At 40.7% G+C, this 25,889-nt stretch overlaps 1 protein-coding gene across 2 annotated transcripts in view; it reads right to left on the bottom strand.

Moving 5' to 3' along the window:
* Positions 1-25,889, bottom strand: part of GADL1 (glutamate decarboxylase like 1) — a 170,934-nt gene that overhangs the window by 61,995 nt on the left and 83,050 nt on the right. For both annotated transcript variants that reach the window (XM_003992189.5, XM_045037730.1), the window contains 2 exons: positions 14,795-14,994; positions 4,828-4,879 (listed from right to left, as the gene is read on the bottom strand). In XM_003992189.5, coding sequence (XP_003992238.2) covers positions 4,828-4,879; positions 14,795-14,994 — 252 coding nt within the window. The remainder of the gene's footprint in view (positions 1-4,827; positions 4,880-14,794; positions 14,995-25,889) is intronic.

A 25,889-nucleotide genomic window follows, 5' to 3' on the forward strand; every position in this document is an offset into this window, starting at 1 on the left:
CAGGGTGTACTGAAGAGAGGTGAAAATGGGCATGGAAATGAGAGGCATTTCATGAAGGGCTTCCTCATCTGCCATGTTGGAGGGCTTTGGCTTGATTCTAGAAGAGATGTGGAATCATGGGAGACGTTTGATTTCAGGAGATTTCATTTTAGAAAGACCACAGTGTGGCTCCCATGTAGAGATGGACTGATCATAGTTCTAATGACTGAAAGAAGAATGTAGTATTTTGGCAAAGAAAATGGCTACACTACAGGTTTAGAAATGTTGGATTTGGGGTGCCTGTGGGAGTCTAACTGAAAATTTCACAACATACCTAATGTACAAATGACTAGAGTTTAGGAGGCAAGTCAAGGATGGATACATTATTGAAGCTGTTGACAACAAAGTTCTAGAAATGGATTAAACATTTCAGGGAGAGTAAGTGGACACAATGAAGAACTTAAGATGGAAGAACAGAAAAGAATATTTCACGGGGTACCCAGATGAAGACACCTTTGCCACATAGAGACTGAGAAGAAAAAGTTACAGGTAATGGAGAAAAACTGGGAGAGAAATTCAAAGAAACCAAGAAGGAAGAGGATTTCAAGAGAGAGGGGGTAGATAATGGTGTAAAACGCTACCTAAGTCCAATGAGATGAAGACTAAACAATGTGCATCAGATTTTTGCGATTAGAAGGGTGCTGTCATCTAAATAAAAAAATATAAGAAGATAACTATAAATTGCATGTACTTGATACATATTAATAGCAGGGGTCAATAAATAATAGAATATGAATAATTAGAGCTCTGGGGAAGAGAACTGAGCTGTGAATTATCTGACACAGGAAGTGTTCAGGAAGAGGTTGACATCCTGTTATGGCTACTGGTTACCATCAAGAGAGGTGTCCTGCCTCCAGCAGGAAGTTGACTGGATGTCCTTGAAGATCCTTTACACCCTGGAAAGTCTATGGAGCCAAAATAACTCTTCCTAATGTAGAACTCAGGAAGAGAAAAACAAAAAGTTGAATAATTAGGACTCTCCCAAGAGATCAAAATAAAATATGTGAATGATAGTATATGAATGACTATACCTCTAGGAAAACATTTATTAGATCTTAGATCCAACACAGAAAAAACAGAAAGATTATTTTCAGGGGCCTATGAATAATGCAGAATTCATTTGAAATGATAACTTTAAATCATCTTCAAGAAGATATGCATTATTTTTGTTCTTTTCAGGAAAAGGTATTCAAATACTGGATATTCTGTTTTGTTGTGTTCATTTACTGTTTTCAATATTCCACTTAACATTCTCACTGCTATCTGCTAAAAAGTGAATATATATGTGTGTAAGTAAAATTATATATATATATATATATATATATATATATATATATATATAGACTCGCATTTTTCCTAAAGTGATAGACTTTCAGTTTCACAGACTATACTCCAATCACATCTCTCTTAAGTCTACGGTACGGTTATATCTAATCAATCCAACTAAGCATTTGTTAACAAAAAGGATAACTGCCTTGACATATATATGAGATTCAAGGTCTAATTTTACATTATTTCTCCAAATGGAACACAGAGAAAAGAGGCAAGCGCATATCACATACAAAACCCCTTGTAAGTGGGAAGGCTGGAGTGCTTTTAGAAAGCCACCTTCACTGCTCTGGGGCCATCTGGCTCCCGTAGCTAAGATATTCAGGGCAGAAGGCTGCCTAATGATTAAAACCCACCTTCACTTGCATTACAAGTTGAATGTTTGCAGTTCCCTAAAATGATGGTGAGAGTTTCCTCCCTTAACTTTTAAGCCTTGAGGAGGAACATATACATAACGTTTAAGACAATCCGTCTTTTTTCACTTTTTCTTTTAGCTCTATCAAAAGACTTCAGTTCCAAGGTGCACAGGACTTTCCATAGGCACCAGAGCTCCCACAACCAGAGAAATAGAGAAGGCAGTTCAAAATTGTAAAAATAAAGAGTAAAACTCAACCTCAAGGAAGTAAAGAAGGCAAGTTAAACTCAAGAATATTTTTTTAAAAAAAAGTGACTCAGACTCAACCCCCAACCAATCCTATAGCTGTTTTGCGCCTGTGTGCTTATATACGCATCTCTTAAAAATATAGATGTTTTCTCATGTAATCTTGCCATTATCACACCTAGCAAAATTATTGATAATTCTTTGGTATTATCCAATAGCCAGTTCACAGTAGAAGCTTCCCAACTGCTTGAGACTTTACTTTTTACAAGTGTTCAAACTAGGCAACAGCTCCCTCTGCTGCATGTGGTTATCAGGCCTCTTCTGTCTCTTTGAACCTGAGGTGATCATCGCTACCTTCTCCTTTATTTTCCTTCACCCCACTAACCTGTTGAGGAAACCAGGACAGCTGCCCTGTAGAATAGCCCACATTCCAAATTTGCCTTTTTGCTTCTTTCAAGTATCCCCAGAAAGCCATCTAAATATGGATTCTCTTGCTGTCTTTGCAAGTTCTTTCATATCCCCATTTTTCAGGAACTTTGAACTCTGGCGCAGAGTGGCAGAAGCCACAGTCAGGAGCCACTGGAGCAGTGTTTCTGCAGCTTATTGGGAGGGCCATCATCATACCTCACCTCTGCTACTGCAACAGCATCCCAACTTGCCTCGTTCATCCTTTCCTTGGCTTTCCTTCACCCCCTCCCACCCCATTCCTCTCTTCCCAAGACATCCAGCACCATCTTTTAAAATGGAATTCAGACTCCTGTCTGCTTAAAACTTGTCTGACGATTACACTTGGAATAAAAGCCAAAGGTCTTACCAGGCTCTACCTGACTCTACCTGATCTGGTCTCTGCCCACCTCTCCAACCGTATCACCTCCTACACCCCTCTTTCTTAATGTGCCTTCTTCTGGTTCCTTAAACACTTCAAACTCCTTGTAGCATTAAGCCTTTGTAGTTGTTTATTGATTCTACCTAGAATGCTTTTCGCTCAGACAGCTAGCTGCATGGCATGTTGTTTACCATCAATCAGGTCTCAGGTAGAAGATGACCTCAGAGGGCCCTACCTGCATGACCCAAACCAAACAAGCCACCCCCCACCGACATCCTCATTCCAGCATTCCACCCTCCTTAAAAAAAAAAGTTACTTAACATACAGCATAGTCTTGGCTTCAGGAGTAGGACCCAGTGATTCATCTCTTACATATGACACCCAGTGCTCATCCCAACAAGTGCCCTCCTTAATGCCCATCATCCACTTAACCCATCCTTCCACCCACCTCCCCTCCAGCAGCCCTCAGTTTGTTCTCCGTAGTTACGAGTCTCTTATGGTTTGCCTCTCTCTCTGTTTTTCTCTTTTTTTTCCTTCCCTTCCCCTGTGTTCATCTGTTGAGTTTCTCAAATTCCACGCATGAGTGAAATCATGCGATATCTATCTTTCTCTGACTTATTTTCCTTAACATAATACCCTCTGTACATTGTTGCAAATGGCAAGATTTCATTCTTTTTCATTACTGGGTAGTATTCCATTATACAAACACACACACACGCACGTGTGTGTGTGTGTGTGTGTGTATGTGTGTGTGTGTGTGTGTGTGTGTGTGTGTGTGTGTATGTGTGTGTATACATATATACCAAATCTTCTTTATCCATTCACCAGTCAATGAACACTTGGGCTTCTTCCATAATTTGGCTATTGTTGGTAACACTGCTATAAACACTGGGGAGCATGTGCCCCTTTGAATCAGTATTTTTGTATCCTTTGGATAAATTCCTAGTAGTGCAATTGCTGGGTCATAGATAGTTCTATTTTTAATGTTTTGAGGAACCTCCATACTGTTTTTCAGAGTGGCTGAACCAGTTTGCATTCCCACCAACAGTGTAAAAGGGTTTCCCTTTCTCAGCAATCCTCACCAACATCTGTTTCTATTACAGAACTTGCTACGTCTGTAACTATTTATTTGTATACTGGATTATCTTTCATGAACCTGCTTTATTGTTTTCTTAAGAGGTCTCACTACCTGATGCTTGTTAGGTATTAATTTGCTTGTTTATTGCCTGTCATTTACCATTTTGGGTATAAATACTCTCAGAGAGAGGGATTTCCCTGTTTTATCCTCCCATGCCTAGAACTATGCCTAGCACATAGTAATTGCTCAAGAAATCTTGCTGAATAAATGAATACCAATGGCAGTCAGATTGCTTACATATAATATAGGTTCCTAGGCTGTAATCTCTAGGGGATTTTTACATTAGGTTAAAATTGCTATATAATACGTGCTATTAGAAGATCTGAGAGAACTTTATACTTCCTATTTCTTAAAAATCAGAATTAAATAACACTCTTCATATTTTCTAACCATATGTTTTAGGAAAAAAACAATATTCTCTACTTTTGCAACCACTTTACTTCTTATATATAGCAAGCAGTCCAACACAAAATGACTTATTTTCCCATTGCTCCAAAGCTAATATGCTTTCCTTATTTTATAAAAAGACAAAACTAAATGCATTATTGTACATCCACTTAATTGATTTTTCACATGCAGGCACCACTACAGCACAGTTGAATATTCACAGTACAATCATCATGCAATTTATATATTTATTCAGTATTATCCTTGGTAATTATTATTGAGCACTTTAATTTTCAATACTTAAAGGCAAGTGTGCTCTTTGTGAATCTAACAAAGGAAAAATACTCACTAATAGAGTAAATTAACATAATGGACTCCATGAATTAAGCTAATGACTTGTTTCTAAGTCTGCAACACAAAAACCAGTGAAATATAACAGATTAGAAAATTACCACCTTCATCACTGTTGACTGACAAAATCACGAGCACAATTCCGTAATCACTTACTTCCAGCAGTAGCTTGAATCCTTCTCTTTTCTTGATTTCTTCTACAAGGTATCTAAAAATGAAAGTCACAATAATATTTATAATTTGGAATCTAAAAACTCCATGAACACAACTGACACACACACACAAACTGCTATTTCTGATGCAGAGACAAGGCTTAGAAATAAGGAAAGGCATAGGGATAGGAATAGACACGGATTTAAACACATATTCCTGGGGCGCCTGGGTGGCGCAGTCGGTTAAGCGTCCGACTTCAGCCAGGTCACGATCTCGCGGTCCGGGAGTTCGAGCCCCGCGTCAGGCTCTGGGCTGATGGCTCAGAGCCTGGAGCCTGTTTCCCTATCTGTGTCTCCCTCTCTCTCTGCCCCTCCCCCGTTCATGCTGTGTCTCTCTCTGTCCCAAAAATAAATAAATGTTGAAAAAAAAAAATTAAACACATATTCCTGAACCTACTGCAGGCCTCTGGGGCCCGAGCAAAAAAGTACATCTTTTTAATAAGGTGATGTCTATCTCACATGTCAGCATCAGACTTTTACCCCACTATGAAAACCACCTACAGTATATCAGAGATACATCTCTGACCACGTGAGTTACACATTTATATTCTAGATGGGGATTTAGTATAGGTACTTAAATTACCCAGCTGGCTTTTGGTGCGTAATCCCACCTATAAGCTCATTTAAAATTAAAGAAACTCAACATTACCTTTTCCAAGGCCAGAACCGAGGAAAGGAGAAGTGATCATTAGTATCATGTTAAAAGTTAGTGGGCTGCAGCCACTGATAGAATGTCCATGAAGTCATCTCAAATGTTAGGGAAAAGAGAACTATCAGACCATAAGCAAAGGGCACAGATACATGAGATATGGAGTATGACCGAGAAAAGACAAAAACGACTTTGAGTAAATCCACACGGACACCTCTCCCCCTGGGCTTGGCTACTGTCAATAAAAAGGGGAACATTTTGAAATAATTGGCTTTAAAAATTAGTGATTTGATTATAAGTCTGGAAAAGTTTATAACCCTTGTCCCAGTATTTCAAATTTGGGGGTAAAGTGTAAGGAATGACAAAAATGTACTTGCCAGAATATTTATTGTGATTTTATATGTAATAGCGAAAGAAAGGAGGAAAGAAAGAAGCAAACAAACGAACAAGAACACGACACGCAGCAATGAGGACTGGCTTTGAAACTTACGGTCCACGCATCATAGGGAATTATACGGTACAATTGTATGGAATATGAGCATGTCGCTAAACTAAACTACACATATTCAACTAATACTTGAGGACAACAAAAATGTTTTTCTTGGGTCTAAATCTCAAAAAAACTGAAATAACACAATTTACTTTTCAAATCTCAAAGGCTGTTGTAAAAAAGTTAAAATCATACACATGTTAATTTTGTCTAAATCTACATGTACGTGTGTGTGTGTATTTAATACAAAATAACCAAAAACAAGAGTAATATCCAGAAATTGGGAAACGGTCAAATAAAATGTATTATAGCAGTGCAATAGAACATGATGCAGCCATTAAAAAGAATAGATTATATCTACTTTAATTAAACCACAGGGATGTTTATGATGTATTAGCAAGAGATAAAAGTAAGGTACTGAGAAATACGGATAACACAATTTTGCTTTTTAAGAAATTATAAAAAGAACGCAAAAGTAATTCCTATCCACATGCATGCATGCATGCACACGCGCACACACACACACACACGTTTTTAACAGAGTAAAGAAAGAAAGGGTACACCATATATTGTTAGTATTTACCCGAGGAAAGAACAAACAGGACGCGATGGGGAAGAGAGAGATTAGTAGCTCTCTTTTTATATTTCTTTGCAAAGTTTCTTGGATGTGGTTACTTGTAAAATTCTTAAAAGGGAACTTAATAAACAAAAATGTAAAGTACAAAATGTACAGACACATGCAATCTCTATCTACATAAGGAAAGCTTCTGAACCATACTTTTTGCAGCTCCTTAGACACAAATGTTTGTAAACAATATGTGAACTCTGAAGCAATGCCACACTTCACCCTGAGGAAGCCCACACTAATTCTGGACACCTCAAAGCTAGGGAAAAACTTTGCATCTCTAGAAATCCCAGGACGGACTCTACAAGATTCTAGTTGTGCAGATCATCAATCTTGTGACTTTTGGCAAATCCCTTAGCCTCCCCAAGCCTGCCTCAGTGTCCTCCTGTATATAATGGAGGTGTGGAACTAGGGGGACAAAATCCTTCCCTAACACATGATGACTATAAGAAACTTACACAAAAGTCTCCATTTAAGCTATGTCTGTCAAACAGGCTACAGCGGCTCTCAAGAGAAAGGCATCCTAAAACAGACCGGGATCATTTCAGTTACAACTCTGCTTTTTGCTAACCATGGGGACCCAGACTTTGTGCAGGGTTAGCGTCCCCACTGCAGCTGCTCTCAGAGCCCGGAAAGCCCAGGGTAACAGTCTGAGTTGAGAGTGCAGGTGATTCGGGTGAAGAGTTGCTATTATAAACATCAACAAAGGCTTACGCTGGAGTCCCCCAACTATGCTCCAAGCCAAACCGTGTAAATACGTCTCCCACATAAAAGAGTTCAATTGCGAAATAAACGTGAGCAATGCTGGGCATGCCAGTTAGATTACTTTTGTCTACAGTTAGAAGGGGACTTGGCCTAATTCATAAAGACATTTATCGGGCTGGTTGGATGGTTCAATACTGGCATCAAAAACCAGGCGTTTTGTATCGTTTCTATCATTTCAGCCCGCCACGCTCAGAGTGCTGATTGTCTCATGTCCACAAGATGTGTGCCACACTCCACACGTCACATCCTGGTACAACGGTGTCCAAGAGGGAAGAGAGGGGGCTGGAGCAAAAGCATTTTCTCTTCATTTCTCTCTATTTAGCTAACACTATTTCCCCCAGGAGCCTTCAGAGAATTCTTCCTATATCTTCTTGACTGAGGCAGAGTCCTATATTTACCCCGAAACTAACTACAGGAAGTGGAGATTGGGTTAGACCGATGTTCCCAGCAAGACTATTGCTACCTAAATAAAATCAAGGTTCTGTTAGCAAGAAAGAAAAAGGGAGACTGGCTGTTGGGTGAACAATAAACAGTGTCTGCATGTTAAAAATGTTAAAAGTCAAGCTAAAAAATGTTTCTATATTACAGGTCCCCTCAGAGTCTTTAATGCGCTAATGAACACTGAATCTCCAAGAGAGGAGTTAGCATTTCCCAAACATATTTGACCATGAAAACGTTTTTTGGAAGAACATTTATTAAAATCTTCTAGAAGTCTATTATTCCACCGAGTACAGTTTCAGAAATGCTAGTTTAGAAGTGCCTCATCTATAGGGTACTCTATCCTCTTCTTAAATAAATACTTAAATTAAATGGGTTTTTGGGAGGGAATCCAAATAAGGTTTGAGTCACTTCTGCCTACATTCATAGGGATGATTTGTTCCTCACAATTTCTCTTTTCAATACATGGAAACAGACTAAAGATAAAATACATTTCAAAAAAAAACAAACCTAGTCTTATCTGATACAAACTAGAAAAAAGCTGTACATTGAGTTTGGGGACATAATGCGGGAACCATAAACCCCTTCCACCAAAAGGAATCCGGGTAAATGGATTCAAAAAACAACAATAGCTTATAAAAACTCATCACTGTGCTTCCTACTAATCTTAACAAAAAAAAAAAAAAAAAAAAAAGAGAAGGGAGGGGAAAAACACACACACACACCAGCAAGAATTTTCACCAATCCTACTGGGTAAAAAAAACCTCACTGTATTAATATTCTGGCTTGATTTTGAAGCATCCATTAATGATGTTCTTGTTCCCAAACACTTCCCTTACAAATATGCTTACAAACATGCTTCCGACATTTGAAGGCCCTCAATTCTCTGATTTGTTCAATAAGTCTGTCTGATATTTTTGCATTGAACTTGTCCTTTCGCAGGACATTCTTTCCAGAAACAGCCTTTCCAGTCTCTTTCTCAGCTACTCAGTCTCCCTGGAACACTCTGGACCAACTTTCTCTCCCAGTCTCACCTCCTCACTTGAAATTTTTTTTTTCCGATGCACCGAGTCTCCCAGAACTCCCGAGAGGTTCCCCATCTGCTCTCTATATGCTCTGCATATATTAGAACATATTGCATGGCTTGTGTGATTCATCACAGACACCTACATACATGCTACGTTCCACTGCAATTGTGATTTTTAAAAAAATTACCAATATAAAGAAAAAGATGAAAACACTGGCCCTTCTATAGCCTTGTAGACTGTCACCCTCTCATCACCTAGAGAAATACACCAGCACAGAGGTGCCATTGTGTAACTGCTCACCTTTTCCATACTGAAAACAATAAATCCCTCAGTATTCATGCAAGTCAGTGAAATGAATGCCATCTGAGAGATTACAGAGATTGTGTGTCAAGGGAATAGATAAATGATACACTGGAGATCTAACAAAGGAGCCGAATGGGAATTCTTGGGCTGTTTGTTGTTGTTGAAAAGATTTACGCACATGACTTTTCTAGACTCGCTTTAAAAATTACCTCTTACTGAATATCCATTTAAACTGAGGGCCTTAACAAAGGCCTGGAAGGTGCCCTCAGCAACGGGTAGCCCTGGGTATTGTGAAACATTTTCAGCTCTTCTAGGCAAATATCAGGGATGCACAGTCACCTGCCTTGTGCCTGAGGTGGTGATTTTAAACCTCAGCCCTCCGGGTCTCAGTGAGGCCTAATAATCGCACATTACTGTAGGTTCCCAATGTCACTGCTTTTCAAACAATCCAAGGAGAAAGCGGGTTTTTAGTCATTAATATTTCTTGAGATGAGAGTTCTCTTGTCAACTGGAATGACAAGGGTCAAATGGAAATTAGGAAAGGCCTTAGAAATCTTCCAGGCGCTAATTTTTCCCTTTTTCCCCACATTCTGACAACTCATTAAGTAAGAATCATCGTCCTCTGGAAAATGTTTGCTGTTGCTTTTCCCAAGGGAAGCGAAAGCAAGCTATGTCATCAGGGTAATGGTAATCCATTGTTCCATCAGACTCTGGTCCTTAAATCTTGAGGTCAATATACAAATTTCAAAACTAAGCTCCATTTAGATTCAGGAACGTGGAAATATTGCTTCTATGGAGTTGAAGTAGCCTTTCCTGCAACATGTCAGGGGGAAAGAGTTGCCTAGCCTTGCCAGTATGTGAGAGACCGGACCAAGGATCTAGGGAAATGGGTATCTTGGCTACAACGGGCTACTGATAATAGGTATGCACACCAAATAGTAACACAATCCTCATCTGCAGCTTTACTTTGCTAATTCTTATCTGCTGAAGGAAAATGTACTTCTTGGAAACAAAACAATGTTGTTCTGAAATTATAGAAATTATGCCAGGCTATGGCCTTCTGGACATGGGTAAGAATGGTTTTTATTAGGTAAACTCTAAAGCAAGTGGCCTAGGGTCAGTGATCTTGACCATAAATGATGTTTTAACTCTCAAGAGTCAGTGCTTTGAACTGCTTATACTGGCTTACTTAATCGATGGTGTTCTAGGGCTAGGATGGACTGGCTGTTAAGAGGCAATTGTTAAATATTCACGAATTGTTGACAGCTCGCAATTTGACACCATGGGAATATTTACACCACGGGAACTGCCGGCCTTTTAGACTTGGGCTTGTGTTTGCTCCTGCTGAGAGCCGGGTTCCCGGTATACCGCTGTATGTGGGCTCAAACAGAACGGACCCCAGAACGGAGATAAAGTCCCTTCTTTCCTCAAGAGCAGAACCACAAACCAATTAGCCAATCTGAAAACAAATACAATCATAGAAATAAAGACTTACATTGCCAACTTAATATAATTCTTCATCCTAAAGAAACTCTCCATAATTTCCTATTCACTACAAGTGACACGTCTAAAAGAACTCAGTGAAAAATTCATTAAAAATAGAAGGACTCAGTGTTTGCTCAGCATTGGGGGTAGAACAGGATGACTTTTGCCCATCCCGGGAATAGAGGGTTGGATTTATGAAAAATGTGGAATGTTAAGGCAAAAAAAGAAAAAAAAACTATGATGAATAGCAGCATGATAGAGGAGGGATTATTTCTCAAATATTTAGATACAGGTCACAGCATCTGCAGTGATGCTCACTGAAATGTTAATTCAATTCAATTCAACTTGACAAACATTTACAAACAATAAGTGTTTGTTGAATTGAATTGAAGTGTTAACATTTATCCTCCTGTGATATTTCTCTGCAAAAATTAGAAAGTATCCTTAGACTATAAATTAAATTCCACCCTGAGCTGAATGTTAACTTTATAACAAATATGATCATCAAATATTTATATCTAGCCTTCTTTCAAGACACCTGTCAATGAATTCCTTAGCAGCTCAGATGGAATAATGCAGAGATTCTACCACAATTTAGTTGAGAAAATACAAAAACAAGAAAGGAAATAGAGCTTTCTGAACTTTTAAGTAAACAGAAACTATGAATATTTATGGTAGACGTTTTCATTTTTTTTCACCATTGGGTAGTTATCTCACTAATTCTGATAGAGGTATATTAACCCTACTTTTTTTAAATGTTTATTTATTTTGAGAGAGAGAGAGCATGAGCAGAGGAGGGCACAGAGAGAGGGAAAGAGAGAATCCCAAGCAGGCTCCACACTGCCAGTGCAGAGCCTGATGTAGGGCTCAAACGCATGGCCATGAGATCATGACCTGAGCTGAAATCAAGAGTCAGACACTTAATCGACTGAGCCACCCAGGTGCCCCAACCCTACTTCTAATAAAGGCATATTCTTCACCTAGTTTCAGCACATATTTTATAGAAGGAAATGACGTCTCTCCAGTGCCAAGGGAGGGCATGACCAGTGAGAGTATCACATTTCCCTGGCGACAGCAACGGATTAGGGATGGACGTTTGCCTCATTCAGATATAGAGAAAACTTCCTTTGGGATTGTTAAGAGAGGAGCACACTCTCCTTTTGACCTTGAACTTGAACCAGGGAGGACACAGATTTTACACTCCTGGCAGCCACCTTCCAACATAGGAATAAACCAACATAAAAGACAGCAAATCTAAAAGATGGAGAATGATTAAGGTGATATTGTTTAAGCTCCTAGATAAAGTCATTCCAGAAGTCATCATTATACTACCTCATAAGGTACATGAGATAATAAATGACCTTTCTTTGTTTATAATATCTTGAATTATGGTTTCTGTTGCTTACCACCACCAGAGTCCTAAATGATACAATATTTATAGATTTTCAAACTACTTCTTAAACCATAATCACTAGATTTGCTGACTTCTAACAATCTTCTGAAAGTGCCAAAGCCATCACTTTATCTGTCCTTATAACCAAGCCATTATGAAAGAGTATAAAGGAAATCTCATTTGAAATGGAGCCAGGAAGCCCTGCAGATGGGGCTCTCATGCCCTACAAACTAGACATCAATTGAAGACTTCAACAGGAAAAGGCTACCTTGCATTTTCCAACAGGAAGAAGCCTATTTTACTACCACAGCAAATAGGAGGAAGATTTTCTCCTTGTCTAGCAACAGCCCCAGCCAATGAGAAGCCATACTACTCAGCCAATGAGAAACCATCACTTCCTGTCTCCTCCAATGGACTCATATCCAAAGCAACCCCTCTCAACTTCCCCCTTTCCTCTATATACGCAAACTTCTCCCCTTTGTTCTCCAAACTTGCCTATGTTTTGCCATGGTTTGCATGTCCTGAATTGCAATTCCTCTGTCATTCCCAAATAGGCTATTTTTCTGGTAAAAAACTGGCTGTTTTATTTTCAAGGTCAACACCATGTAACTTTGCAGTTCTTCCTGCTAAAAGGCAGATTGTATTCCCTGACTCTCAACATTGAGTTTGGCCATGTGATTTACTTTGGCCATTGGAATGCCAGTAGAGAGGATGTAAATGGAACTTTGAAGTCAGCTTGCATAATGGGGCCTTCTTGGCCTTCAGTCATCTCCATCAGATGACACTCTGAACACACTCTGGCTCACCTGTTAATCCAAGGAGGCTGCAAAGCATGTAGGAAGTAGACTGTGACTCTCCACCACCCCCCACAGCCACCATAGTAGGAGATAAAGCCACTCCAGCCAACCTGCAGATGTATGAGAATAAATAATTGCTGTTTGGGGGCATCTGGATCAGTCGGTTAAGCCTCCGAGTCTTGATTTTGGCTCAGGCCATGACTTCATGGTTTGTGTTCAAGCCCCGCATGGGGCTCTGTGCTGATAGGGCGGAGCCCGCATGGGATTCTGTCTCCCTCTCTCTCTGTCCCTCCCCCTGTTGTTCTTTATCTCTCTCTCAAAATAAATAAAAATAAACTTGAAAAAATAATGGCTGTTTTAAGACACTGATTTTTCAGACAGTTATTGCACAGAGCACCCATACAATCCCAGTATAGAAAGAGGAAACTGTTTGATGCCTGGGGGCCTCAGTCAATTAAGCATCCAACTTTGGCTCAGGTCATGATCTCACCCTTCAGGGGTTCAAGCCTCACATAGGGGTCTGTGCTGACAGCTTGGAGCCTGGAGCCTGCTTCGGATTCTGTGTCTCCCTCTCTTTCTGCCCTTCCCTGTCTCATGCTCTGTCTCTGTGTTTCTCAAAAATAAATAAATGCTAAAAATTAAAAAAAAAAAAGAAAGAAGAAACTGTTTTAAATCTCTAAGTGAGACTTCTGGATTTTGCATGTGAAATGTGAGCAAGAAATATGAAGGAGAGATCATCCAAACCAGAGATCACAAACTCCAGTGCCTGTAGTGGTCAAGCAGGTATAAATAACCAAAACTCATATAGCCTGTAGCTTATGCCAGGCACATTCTAAGGGTTTAACATATGTCAATTCATTTAATCATCACAACAACTATTTGAACTACATATGACTGTTATCTCCATTTTAGTGGGGTGAACCGAGGCACACAGAGGTTAAGAAACCTTCCCAGGTCACCTAGCTTGTAAATGGTAGACCTAGGTTTTGAGTCCAGGTTGTCTACAAAAACACAGAAGGAAGTAGGGGGAATGTGGGTCTCTAGACAGGCATCAACATGTTCAGTGGTTTGTCACCATGTGGGACTGAGAGCATTCAGATCTTTCGAGAGAAGCCAAAAATCCAGATTTTTGACAAATCTCCCTATTTTTAAATATTTTAAGTCTTTAAATGTTTGAGTTTTTTTTTTTAACACCAAGAAGATTAAGTCTATGCAGTTGGGGCTCAACCAATCACATTTAAAACTAAATTTGGCTGTGGCCTGCCCATTTGCACCCACTGATCCAAGCTTAGCAGAAGAGTCTTGAGTGGCAAATGTCCACCACCTGTCTCTCGAGAGCTTGTCTAATGCCTTTGGAAGTGTCTTCAAAAGCTTTGTCTCTGACGTTACGACGAGACAGGTAACCACAGCACTTCCAGATTACCTTTACCTTCTTGCCTCTACTCCAGCCCCACGTTCTCACAGACCTGCTGTTCAGGTCTTTCAAGTCACCATGATTTGGGCTTGGTCCTCCCTCTGCCCGCACCATTCTCCTTCCCTTTCTTCGCCGGGTCTTAGTTAAATGTCACTTCCTCCAGGAAGCCTCTGCCAAAGCCCCTCAAGAACACTAGGGAAGCCACCTGAATGCTCTTGGAGCACCACATACCTCTCCTTACCGAAAAGTAGGTTCACCTTTATTTGATCAGGTTTGTCACTTGGATGTATCTGTTACTAGGCTGGGACCCCAGAGGGCAGGGGTAGGACAGTTTTGTTCACAATTCCTAACACACAGTAGGTAGTGAAAAAATGGCCATTATATGAAAGAAGAAATGCACAGAAGAAAGACCATGTGTAGATCTCACAAATGTCATTTCCATAGAGTCTTTTTTACAGACGTGTGTGGGCGCGCACACACACACACACACACACACACACACACACACACACACGGGCAAGTACCTAGATAAAGCAAGTGCACGATTAACTCTTTCCTCAAGGCCTAATGTTCCCAGGGCCTTCCAAGTCATCCAGAACTTGAATGCATCTGGTCTCCTGCTGCATTGGATAGACTTGTCTCCTGTGTCATAGCTGACATCATAGAATTTATCCTGCTGGAAGAGGTAAGATGCCTTGGCAGAGTAGCATTTCTTGAGAAGGTCCTTTTGAAAAAAAAAAAAAAGGAAGAAAGAAAAAGAAAGGAAGAAAGAAAGAAAGAAAGAAAGAAAGAAAGAAAGAAAGAAAGAAAGAAAAGACTGTAAGACTGTCAATTTTTAGAATACACTTTATTTCAAAAACACACACCCACAAACAAAACCTGTGTGATATTCTACTACCTTGTGCCAAAGGCATTTGTTCTCGCTCTGTGACCGCCCTGTGTGGGAAGCAGTCTATGTGTGTATTAACTTTGAGACACAGGTTACCTATTTTGTTTGGGGAAAAAAACCCTCAGAGCTGAGAATTGCTCAGTCCATCTTCACAATCTCACTGATGATTACGGGGAAGCTTGGCAATGACCAAGTAATCATCCTACAATAGCAAAGTGGGTCAAGTTCTCAAGATGAAAAATATCAGTTGGTAACTCACTCAAAGCTCCATACTGGGAAAAAATACCTAACATATTGTATATACTTTGTATAATATCATAGGCAAAACAAATAGGCATTTATAGCCTCTTCCTATAAAGTCATATTCATATTGACAAGGCCAAAAGTGACAACAACCCAGGGATAAAAAACCTGATGAAGGAGCTATGGGAGAGTTCAACGGCAGCCAGCAAGTTATAACTATCACCAATATCAGCTGCAATTGCAAAGGGTTTTGGGGGGTTGGTCCTGCATGGGTTTTATTTTGCAACCAAATTCGATCTGCATTTACTGACTGGTTACTTCTCTTTAAGCAGTGGGTGACAATTTACCCTATTTACTACCATTCTAAATTCTTCACCCTGACCTCAAATTTTTAGAGTTTAATCCTGGTTACCCTCCAAGTCATCTGGTGTCCACAGAATCCCAGATTTCCTAACCCATCCCTTCGCCATGCCCTATGCATCTCTGAGCATCTTCATTCCTACAGAATACTTAGTAAAACCCTCTGCTTCCCCAACATAGCCAAACTACTCCATGTCCCTTGACCACTAGATCATGCCTCATCTGTGTCTTTGCTCCCATCACTTGCTTGACCCTATCTCTATTTTAACATAGTCTTTGACACATTCAAAAATACATTCAGCCTATCTACAAGTTCTGAAGTTTACTAACACCGAACATAGTCTTTCCTCTTTATCTAGGTCTGCCCTTCCTTTGGGTCCCATCTCAAGTTATGCTTTCCCTTCAGCTTCTTTTCTGCCCATCCCATTGGACTCACTTCTTCCTTTTATGTTTGGCTCTGGTTGCTGGCTTTGCTCCTGCGGTGCCCCTACTCAATATGCAGTCTGCATGTATTCTCTCCTTGTGTGGCCAAGCACGTTCTAGAGGGAAGGAATCATTTCCTATTCATGCCCACATCCACAGAGTTTAACACTGTGTTGGGCATAGAAGACCCTCCCTAAGCAATTAGGGTGATGATGCCCCTCCCCGTATTCCATATTTCCCTCACATTCCCCTGACAGGTAGTATAAACAGAATAAACCCAGATACATGAACTTCTCATTTGGCAGGCACATCTTCTAAATCTTAATAATACAAAAGGATCAATACTGTACAGGAAGCTACAGAGAAACACCCCACTGGTCCTAGAAATGATCTCTTCTGAACAGAGAGTGTATTCATTTGACTAATCAACTTGGTACATTCCAAACAAAACCATACATTTCCATGTTACAATGGTAACGTTGTATTGTGTGGCCACTGATCTGGATATAGGTGTTCCATTACCAGAAACCATGATTTTATGGTATGTAAAAAATTATAGACCAACTATAATCAAGAACTCCAAAATTCCCACTCAACCAAAATTGTTGTTATTATCCAAAATAAACAACATAAAATAATAACTAAAAGAATACTAGGACGTCTTCAGTCTCGCTCTGGTGGATACTGTTGGGAGACACAGAAGAAGAACAGATTGCTCTGATCTGAACATTAAGGTATAAAGGGCCCCTTGCTTTTTATTCTTTACTTTAATTCTCTCGGCAATCCTCAGCTTTGATCACAGTCCTTACCACTGTATCTCCCTACCCTCAAAGGTCAGAAAATTTGATTGTCGTTTCCATAGCAACTGCAGCCTGACCATATATTCTAACATTAAAAGGCCACTGCATACATTTTAAGGACAAAGCACGCACACACACTCTTGTACTTGCATCATGGCTATAAATTTGCTTTCATCAACCGTGAAAGACTCCAAGAAATCCCCCAAGCAGATCAACTTTGGACATGTCTTGGGCAAGTTTCAGTGCCTAACACTGGTGACTGGAAGGGAGAGGAAGCCCATCCATTATCAGGAGACAAATTGCATCATCATAGGCAAATGGAGAAGAGAAGAGCCAAAAACATCATACACCAGAATGAGTGACTGTCCTACAGTCATGACACCATTAATTTCATTGCACTGAAAAATCCTCCTGCCCTGGGAAGGTTTCATAAAGCACAACTGGAGGCTTGGGATTTCCTTTATCGAAAATAAATGAAAACTTTCACCACGAAGTTCCTGCTTTGCATTTTAGTTTATATCCTTGTGTTACAATGGATGCGATGCGTTTAGTTTTAAGATACACATCTACTAAGGCAAGATGTTTCAGACCTCCAGAGAAAAGAACGTTTTGGAACAAGTAGAGTAAAAGTTAGTGTTTTTGAAAACACTTAATTAGTCATTATTGTGCTATCAAAGAGAAGCACCCTGTTTATCTTGCTCATCTTTATAATCCTAACACTAGCAGGACAATAAATACTAGTTCTAGGATTTCCAGAGATACAGAGGCAATGAGAATACCAATTGCTTTATATTGTGATATCATCTCAAACAGTTCTCAGGAATTAGTAGATATTGTACTAGCACTCACACAGTGGTAGGTACAAGAAATGCAAGCAAAGTAGCTTAAGCAAAAAGGAGAATTTTTTATAGGCTCATATATTTAAAACTCCAGGCACATATAATCTTCAGGCACAGGTGGATCCAGGATCAAATCTGGAATCTGTCTTTCTCTTCTTATTCTCTTTTGTACTGGTCTCATTCCCCGGCAGAAAGCTGGGAGGAAGCCTGGGAATGGGGGCTTCCAGTAGGACCTGTGAGTGCCCAGGGAGGCTCTGTTGGGAGAGAATGGAGGAGACAGCCTCTGCTGGTGATGCCCCTAAAGCAGAGAGGGACTGCTGCCCTCCCCCTCAATCTCAATCTCTTGTCTGAACGTCCCGGTGCCCAAACTTAACAGGAAGCCAATTGGCGAGGGAGCCTGGGAAATGTGATTTGTAGGAGGCACGCCCCTTTCAGAGCAAAGCAGAAGAAGGCTGAAGAATGAATTATGCAGTAAAGAGAAACAAGCAAATGACAAGCACACTGCGTGAGTACAGAAACCACACCTTGCCTTTTCACTGTACAGAACCTAGTACGTAATAGTACTGACCAGAGCCAGCATTAATGGAGTTCTTACTATGGGTCAGCCACTGGATATGCATGAACTCATTGATGTCTCAGAACAATCCAATGATGTAAGTTCTATTATTTTTGTCAATGCCATGTACCTGTGACAAATCTCTAACGTGGCGAGGTTCAGTTAATTACCTAAGATCATATAGCTACCAGGTAGTGAGGCTGGATGTCAAACCAAGGCTGCTGGGATTAAGGGCCTGAACACTGCATCCATTACACTCTAGTCTTTCTACAGTGGGCCCTTAAATATATATGCAAGAGAGTGCCCCATAAATGTTCATTGAAAGTCCTGAAAGAGGGCACCCGAGTGACCCAGTCAGTTAAGCATCCGACTCTTGATATTGGCTCAGATCGTGATCTCATGGTGTGAGGTAGAGCCCCGCCCTGGGCTCCATGCTGAGTGTGGAGGCTGCTAGGGATTCTCTCTCTCCCTCTGTCCCTCCCCGGTTTGTGCTCTCTCTCGCTCTCTCAAAATAAACAAATAAACTAAAAACAAAAGTCCTGAAGAGGCTGGTGAAAAGGAAAATGGCCCAACAAGAACACACGGAAATGGAGATCAAAACAACTATAATACCACTGCAGACCCTTGCTTTTTTCCCATAAATATGACTTCTATCTTACTAATGGTGGTGTTTGTCTATAAAGCATTCTGGTGTTCATTTAAATACTTGTGACACTGGTGATGTTTAAGGGCATCACTACAAATACATAATGAATCGACACATTTTTCTTGGTGAGCTGAGTCAAACCATTTTTTATTTCCACAGGCTAGATCAAATGCTGTTGTCTCTTTCCCAGAAGTCAATGACCACATGGGCCTACTTATGTCCTCACTCCTTGCAATCATGTTTTTCAGCTCAGCCAACGAAAACTACCCCAAATTCTTCCCGTATGGCTCTTTCCATATTCTGTCCCATATCATTATTTACATGTAAGACATCGACTAAATGCCTTAGGAAATTGGCATATTAATAATTTCTGTACTAACTAATTCATTATGAAATTATGTACTGAGTACTTGTTGCCTAACAAGCACTATGAGAAGCCTGGGCATACGACCCCATAGAGGTACTAAGCATCTTGGCTAACATTTGTTGACTGGATGTGCAAAACTAAATTTAGGTTATGAATAGCAGAAAGGTTTGGTTGTAAACTAAAACGTAATGGTGAATTTTAAAAATGATCATATCTTCTCATCTTAGCTTTATGGCTTGAGTGAACAAACATTTTAGAGGCTTAGTATATGCCAAAAGCTATGCTAGGCACTGGGGATGTAATGGTAAATAAGAAAACCACTATCCCTAGTCTACGGCCATACCACCCTGAACGCGCCCGATCTCGTCTGATCTCAGAAGCTAAGCAGGGTCGGGCCTGGTTAGTACTTGGATGGGAGAGAACCACGATCCCTAAGAAGTTGAAGATGGAGATAGGAATAGAAAAACAGGCAGTTACAGAATGGGGCCAGAAGAGGGGTAAGAACAAAGTCTACAGAGCATGAAGGATGGTCAACTTTCACTAACTCAGAGATGTTAGGGCTCTTCGCGAGAAGAAATAGGTCACTGAGAGCTGAAAGATGGGGAGGAGCTGGGTAGAAGGGAAGATGGAATGAATTCAGTCTGACTGGGGCTAATTAATGGGGTGGGGCAGAGTTAGTAAGGCTGGAAAGGTACAGAGTAGCCAAGTCACCACGGATCATAAGTGCCACAGTAAGAATGACTGGTCACAGAATTTTCATGGGCTTATACAGATACTTCAACCTAAACCTCATTATTGATCTGGCAGAATAAAGTGAGAATCAGCAGATGTAGAGTCCGCTTTTGATTTAGTCACTTGGGTGTCAGCGCTCAAAGCAAGTCACTTAACATTTTGGGCTTCATTTTTCCCATCAATGTAATGGAGATAATGATACTTGCTCTGCCCACCTTACAGGAATATTATGAAAATCTAATGAAATAATGTTAACTGGGGACACCTCTCAATCTTTTGGCCAAAATCCTGCTCATCGCTCCCTTCTTCCTACATATTCCCATATCCCCAACCCTTCCCGACTGTCCTTTGATTTACTTCTCGCCCCAAGCAAGTTGAAGAACAGCATGCCAGCTCTAGACAGTATCGCTGCTTATGAAATGAGCATATTATACCTCTCACCCACCTCCCGTGTTTAATGGTAGGTCTCGGCCAGCAGATATAGAAAACCAAGTGACAGACTATGTTAAGGCTATTAAAGACATTTAGAGTAATAGGAAGAATTACCTCCAAGTGGAGGTAAGCCTGACCTTGCTTAAGCTAGGACCCTTGATGGCTCTCATAGATGCTGTGGATCTTTACAAGTGAAAAAGAGACATAAGGGAGTGGAGGGGGGAGGAAGGAAGGGAGGTAGGAAGCAAGGAAGGAAGGGAGAAGAATAATATAAGGATATTATTTCGAAATGAGTTTTCGCGTCTTAAAGTATAGGTCAACCTATACTTTATGTTTATGTTATGTTTATACAGGTGTGTTTAAAACCCATGGAAACCAGACCATTAAGTTTCTCCTCTAATGCACCAAGGTTCTTGTACTGGCACAGCACTTTCAGGAATCTTTGACATTTTTGTCTAGTTTTTGATGTACCATGTACATCACATCTTCACATCTTCCAATGCAATGTCCGTCCACTACTTTTGACTTTCTCTGTTTGTTCTTCAATCCCACAAATATTCCCTTTCTGACTTTCACGGGTATAGAGCATTTTGCCAGTCCTTATGGTAGGAATGAGACCTGGCCATCAAAATCACTGGCAACGTGAAAATCGTGCATTTACCGTCACTGGAGTCCTGACTCTGTCCCTCTGCGCACCGTCCATCAGATTCCCCCAGTCTCGGGCAGTTACTGACTGACAGGCAGTGTGTTTCACATGCTCAGCTCTGCTGTAAGATCTGTGCATTATTGGAAATTGGCCTTGAACTTTAATCCGCTAGGCCTCCACTTTCTGGGCTTCTACATACAGTATTTCTGCATTTTGCCCCATTCACGTTCATCTATAATCCAAAGCAGGTACCCTTTTCTTCGCAGATTCTTTGGATAGACATCTTTCATTTTTCTCATGGTATGCCTTGGGTCCCTCTTTTTTGGAATTTATTTACTTCATTGTCTTTCTGTTACCTGTAGCTTTTTCACTGGCTGTCAGAGCAGAAAATTGTTAAAATCATCTGGTGCTGCATCTTGCTTGAGAGAAAACTTACTCTACTTAATGAGCAGCCATCACAAAATTCCATTTGGAATTTTTCTAAATTCCCCACCAGATCAGAGTTCTTATTTGCATTTTTCTTTTGCCATTTAGTGGTTAGTTTCAGACACATCGTGCTTCACTGGCCACCTCAGTCATTGCAGAAGGTTCACACCCCAACTTAGGGGCCTCTCTTGGCAGCTCTGAATCATTTTTTGATCAATTGATTCAGCCCTCTTTCTTATCCATTCCCAAACGTTAGTATCACCCCCACAACAACCTCTGCTTAGGTCTTCAGTTAATTCTCCAATTCTTACTCCCCTCTGTCACGTGTGTTTTCTGGAAGATGTTAGGTATGGAAGTTCGATCATATTTCAGATGCTTGTGCTTGAATTCCCGAAGATTTGGTGAACAACCTGCCCCCCTTCTACTGCCACGTGGTGACACATTTGAGCCTGCTGTCCTGCCAACCACAAGGGTGTCCATTCACGCACAGGCGGGGCCAGTGAGGCCAGAAACTCCCTACTTTTCTTGACAGACTCCTACATTATTATCATGTGAACTCTGTAAGACCAGCGGGGCCAAATCACTTTGATATCATATGCGAATACCACTGATTACCCTGGAATGTTTGGGCACTAAGTGTTAATACCAAAGGCCACTTCTCCTTCCAGAAAGCCTCCTGGAAGATTCCGGAAAGTTTTGTTAAGTGCTAGGCCTGTAGGCCTGATGGGCATTTTTCAGAGAACTGATAAGAGTACTTCAGTGGCAGATTGAAGATTCTATATTTGCTAATGAGCTGTAACTCTTTTGTAAATATCCCTAACTAAGGGTCGGAATGAGCTGGTTTAAAAATGAGAGACTGAGCTAAAACATTTTTTTTTTTTTTAAGAAATGCAACTTAACAATTTTAAGCAGCGAGGGTGACTACAGGAGAGCAGAAAGTTGGGCTCAGTGTCTTAGAGAATGTGTAAGTGCTTCTATAAATAGGTAAGAAACATTTGATAGTCCAGAGATAACTTGGCAATACCTCTGCATGCCCTACAAGCATTTAAAAATAGTGCAATCGGGCTTCTCTCTTAGGACAGATGAAGATTTTCTGATCTTCCCCGGGCAGCTATCAACATACTTTTCTGTTAAATATAATCTAAAGCAGTGGTTTTCAAACTCTGATTATAGCCCACAGTCAAGCAACTGTGTTTGGGTGGTGACAGTCTCCACCCTGATATCCATGAAACTGAAACATGAATTTGATGGAATAGTACCCATCACTACCACCTGAACAACATACTCCTATTTTCTACTCTATTCTATCCTGACTATTCATTAAGAAGGAAAATAAAAAGCTGAGGCGACTTACAATTGACTATATAACTCAAAACCAATTAGTACGGTGGTCCTTAACCGTAGCTAATATTAGAATTATCTGAAGGGATTTTTTTTTTTTTAATACCAATGCAAGATCCTTACTCCAGACCAAAAAGTCAGAATTTCTGGTGTGGGGTAAGGGTGATGGCATTTTTTTTTTTAAAGCTTCTCAGATGATCCTAATGTGCAGCCAGGATTGAAAACCATGGTTCTGATGGGTCTGGACCTTATGTTGAAAACTCTTGATCTGGAATATTCAGTCAGCATTACATTGATATAGAGTCCAGAGAACTCTGAGGTGTTGAGTTTTTATAAGGCTGTATAAACCCAGATGATTATCTGACTACTTTTCATGCTAATCGTGTCCATTATCACAGTTGTATTTCTGTGTGAATACAAATGAGGAATGGCTTTATTCTAGGCACCTAAGTAAAGAAAACATAGGTGGTTATGAATAATACTGGACTCTTAACCAAATCGGGGGAGGGGGAACAAGGCAGGTTATGAAAACACAACGTGGTAGGATGAGGAGAGAGGGAAGAAGAGGAGAAAAAGAGGGATGAGGGAGTGGGGAAGGGAAAGGAGGAAGAGAGAAGTCAAGGCCAGGGGAAATGCCGTGGGGAAGCACAGTGCAACTGCCGTGGTATCTGTACACAGAAGTCATGCTGGACGGAGGGTGAAGGGCAGAGACTCCCCGCCGGTTTCTCAGCCGGCCCGGTCATGTGCACACCGCAAGAGTGCCCAGTGGTCAAATGCTGCGTCTGAGCGCCGAGTATTTACTCTAACTGGCAGGTACTCCACTTTGCTCCATCAGATCACATTTTCATTCACCTATAAATTGAGGATAATGATATTGCAAGGCAGCCCTCCTCCTGGGGATAAGTATTGGTGCCATAATGGGTAAGTGAAGGTCTGGAAAAACACTTATTAACACAAGACCTGTTTCTTCAGTCTGGACGGCTGGCTTGGCATCTCTCCCAGATAGGTGGTCGGGTACGTAGAGAAATGGTGTCTTTCATTTCGGCCAAAATGGATCTAAAGCAAGTGTGCTCCTGGGGGCTGAGGCTAGAAAAGTACTCCACACCAGGAGCGCGGTATTTAGCAAAAAATAGAGATAAATAAATAAAAATCGATCTGTGTCTCCAGCTGGTTGTGATGCTGTCAACGAGGGCCCGGTTCCTTCTCAGGTGGAATTTTACACGTTCAGCGGCAAGGCCGCCGGCCTACATTTCTTGGAGTTGGAACACTCTCGAGAGGTCTGGCCTCTGAGGCCTGGAGTGTAGGTAAGAAATTGATGTTATACAGGGGAGAAGTGCGGTGCAGCAAGGCAATTTCTGAAACACAAGTTTCCTGCTCTTCATTGCATAAATCCCATCAAACTGTTGTTGGAAATCATTGGTAATTACCATGACCATGGGCAATCCAACTCAAAACTGGCCTTAAATCTTAGTTTAAAATAAATCAGGAAGTGCTTGGCAAAACCTTCTAATAGATCGCCAGATCTAGCGGACAAAAGCATGTCTTTCCCCCAAAGACATGATAAAAGAGAAATGTGCTAAAATAACAAAGAATTGGGGCACCTGGGTGGCTCAGTGAGTTAAGCATCTGACTTCAGCTCAGGTCACGACCTCACAGATCGTGGGTTTAAGCCCCACATCGGGTTCTGTGCTGACATTTGGAGGCTGGAGCCTGCTTCGACTTCTGTGTCTCCCCCTGTCGTCCCTCTCTGCCCCTCCCCTGCTCATGCCGTCTCCCTCTCTCTCGAATACGGATAATAAAACATTTAAAAAATTAAAAGAAAATAAGAATGTTTTCACTACACGAATGGACATTTGTCCAGACAGAAGAATCAGTGTGTTCCATGTAGCTCACTCCTCAATTTGGATGTAACTAGGGAAAAAAACTGTATTCGCTGACTGTCCACCGTACGGCCGGCAACACACCGCACCCTGCCGGAACATTACCCCATTTAACGGTAGAGTTGTTCTTCATGAGAGAAAAAGTGTCTCCATTTTATAGATAACATAATTGAGGTTCAGAAAAGCTAGGCAACTTGTCAAACACAGGCAGGGCAGTCCCAAACAAAGGCGGAATTTGAACACAGATCTTACTGAGTTTCAAGGTCTATAAATGGATTTTCCCACAGAGAAATCGTATTCAATCCCAGAATTCCCTAGCTCAGACTGTGGTCTCAGACACTAAGGAAGGCAGAGCCCTCTCTTTTGGGTATTCTAAAACAGGGGTCGGCAAACAATTTCTGTAAAGGGTCAGAGAGTAAATATTCTCAGCTTTGTAAGACACCCAATCTCTGCCACAACTACTCAACTTCAGCAAGTTGCAGCACAAAAGAAGCCATATAGGGTACTAAAATAAATGGGTAGGGTTGTGTTCCAAGAAAACTTTATTTGTAAAAACAGGCGTCAAGCTGGATTTAGCCCAAGGGCCACAATCGGCAGACCCTTGTTTTAAGACCTAACCAATGAGGAGATACACTCAATATGGCAACCATTTCCAATGTGTCAACGTAAGAAGAGCTAAACATTTATATGAAAGCTCCAATCCATTGTCTTTCATTTTCATTGAGGCAAGTTTTTCATCTGTTTTATAACAAACAGAGAATACGTAACTTCTAAAAGAAGAATATTTAATTTAAAATAAATCAAAACTGTCATGGGTTATTTTCCCTTTTGCTTTGGAGAAACGTTTCATGCAATTTCCATAAGGAATGGCATTTGACGATCCAGACTCATATTGGCTTACAATTGACAATTTCTTTCGTTTCCCCCACGCCTCAAGAAGAAAAAATATATATATTCTGTGATAAAACTGGTTACATCTGGGTTCATTTTCTATTTTAAGGTTGTATTTTGTCATTTATAATAGGTCTTTCCTGAAATA

This window comes from Felis catus, chromosome C2, assembly GCF_018350175.1.
Source record: "Felis catus isolate Fca126 chromosome C2, F.catus_Fca126_mat1.0, whole genome shotgun sequence".
In the NCBI taxonomy this organism is placed as follows: Eukaryota; Metazoa; Chordata; class Mammalia; order Carnivora; family Felidae; genus Felis; species Felis catus.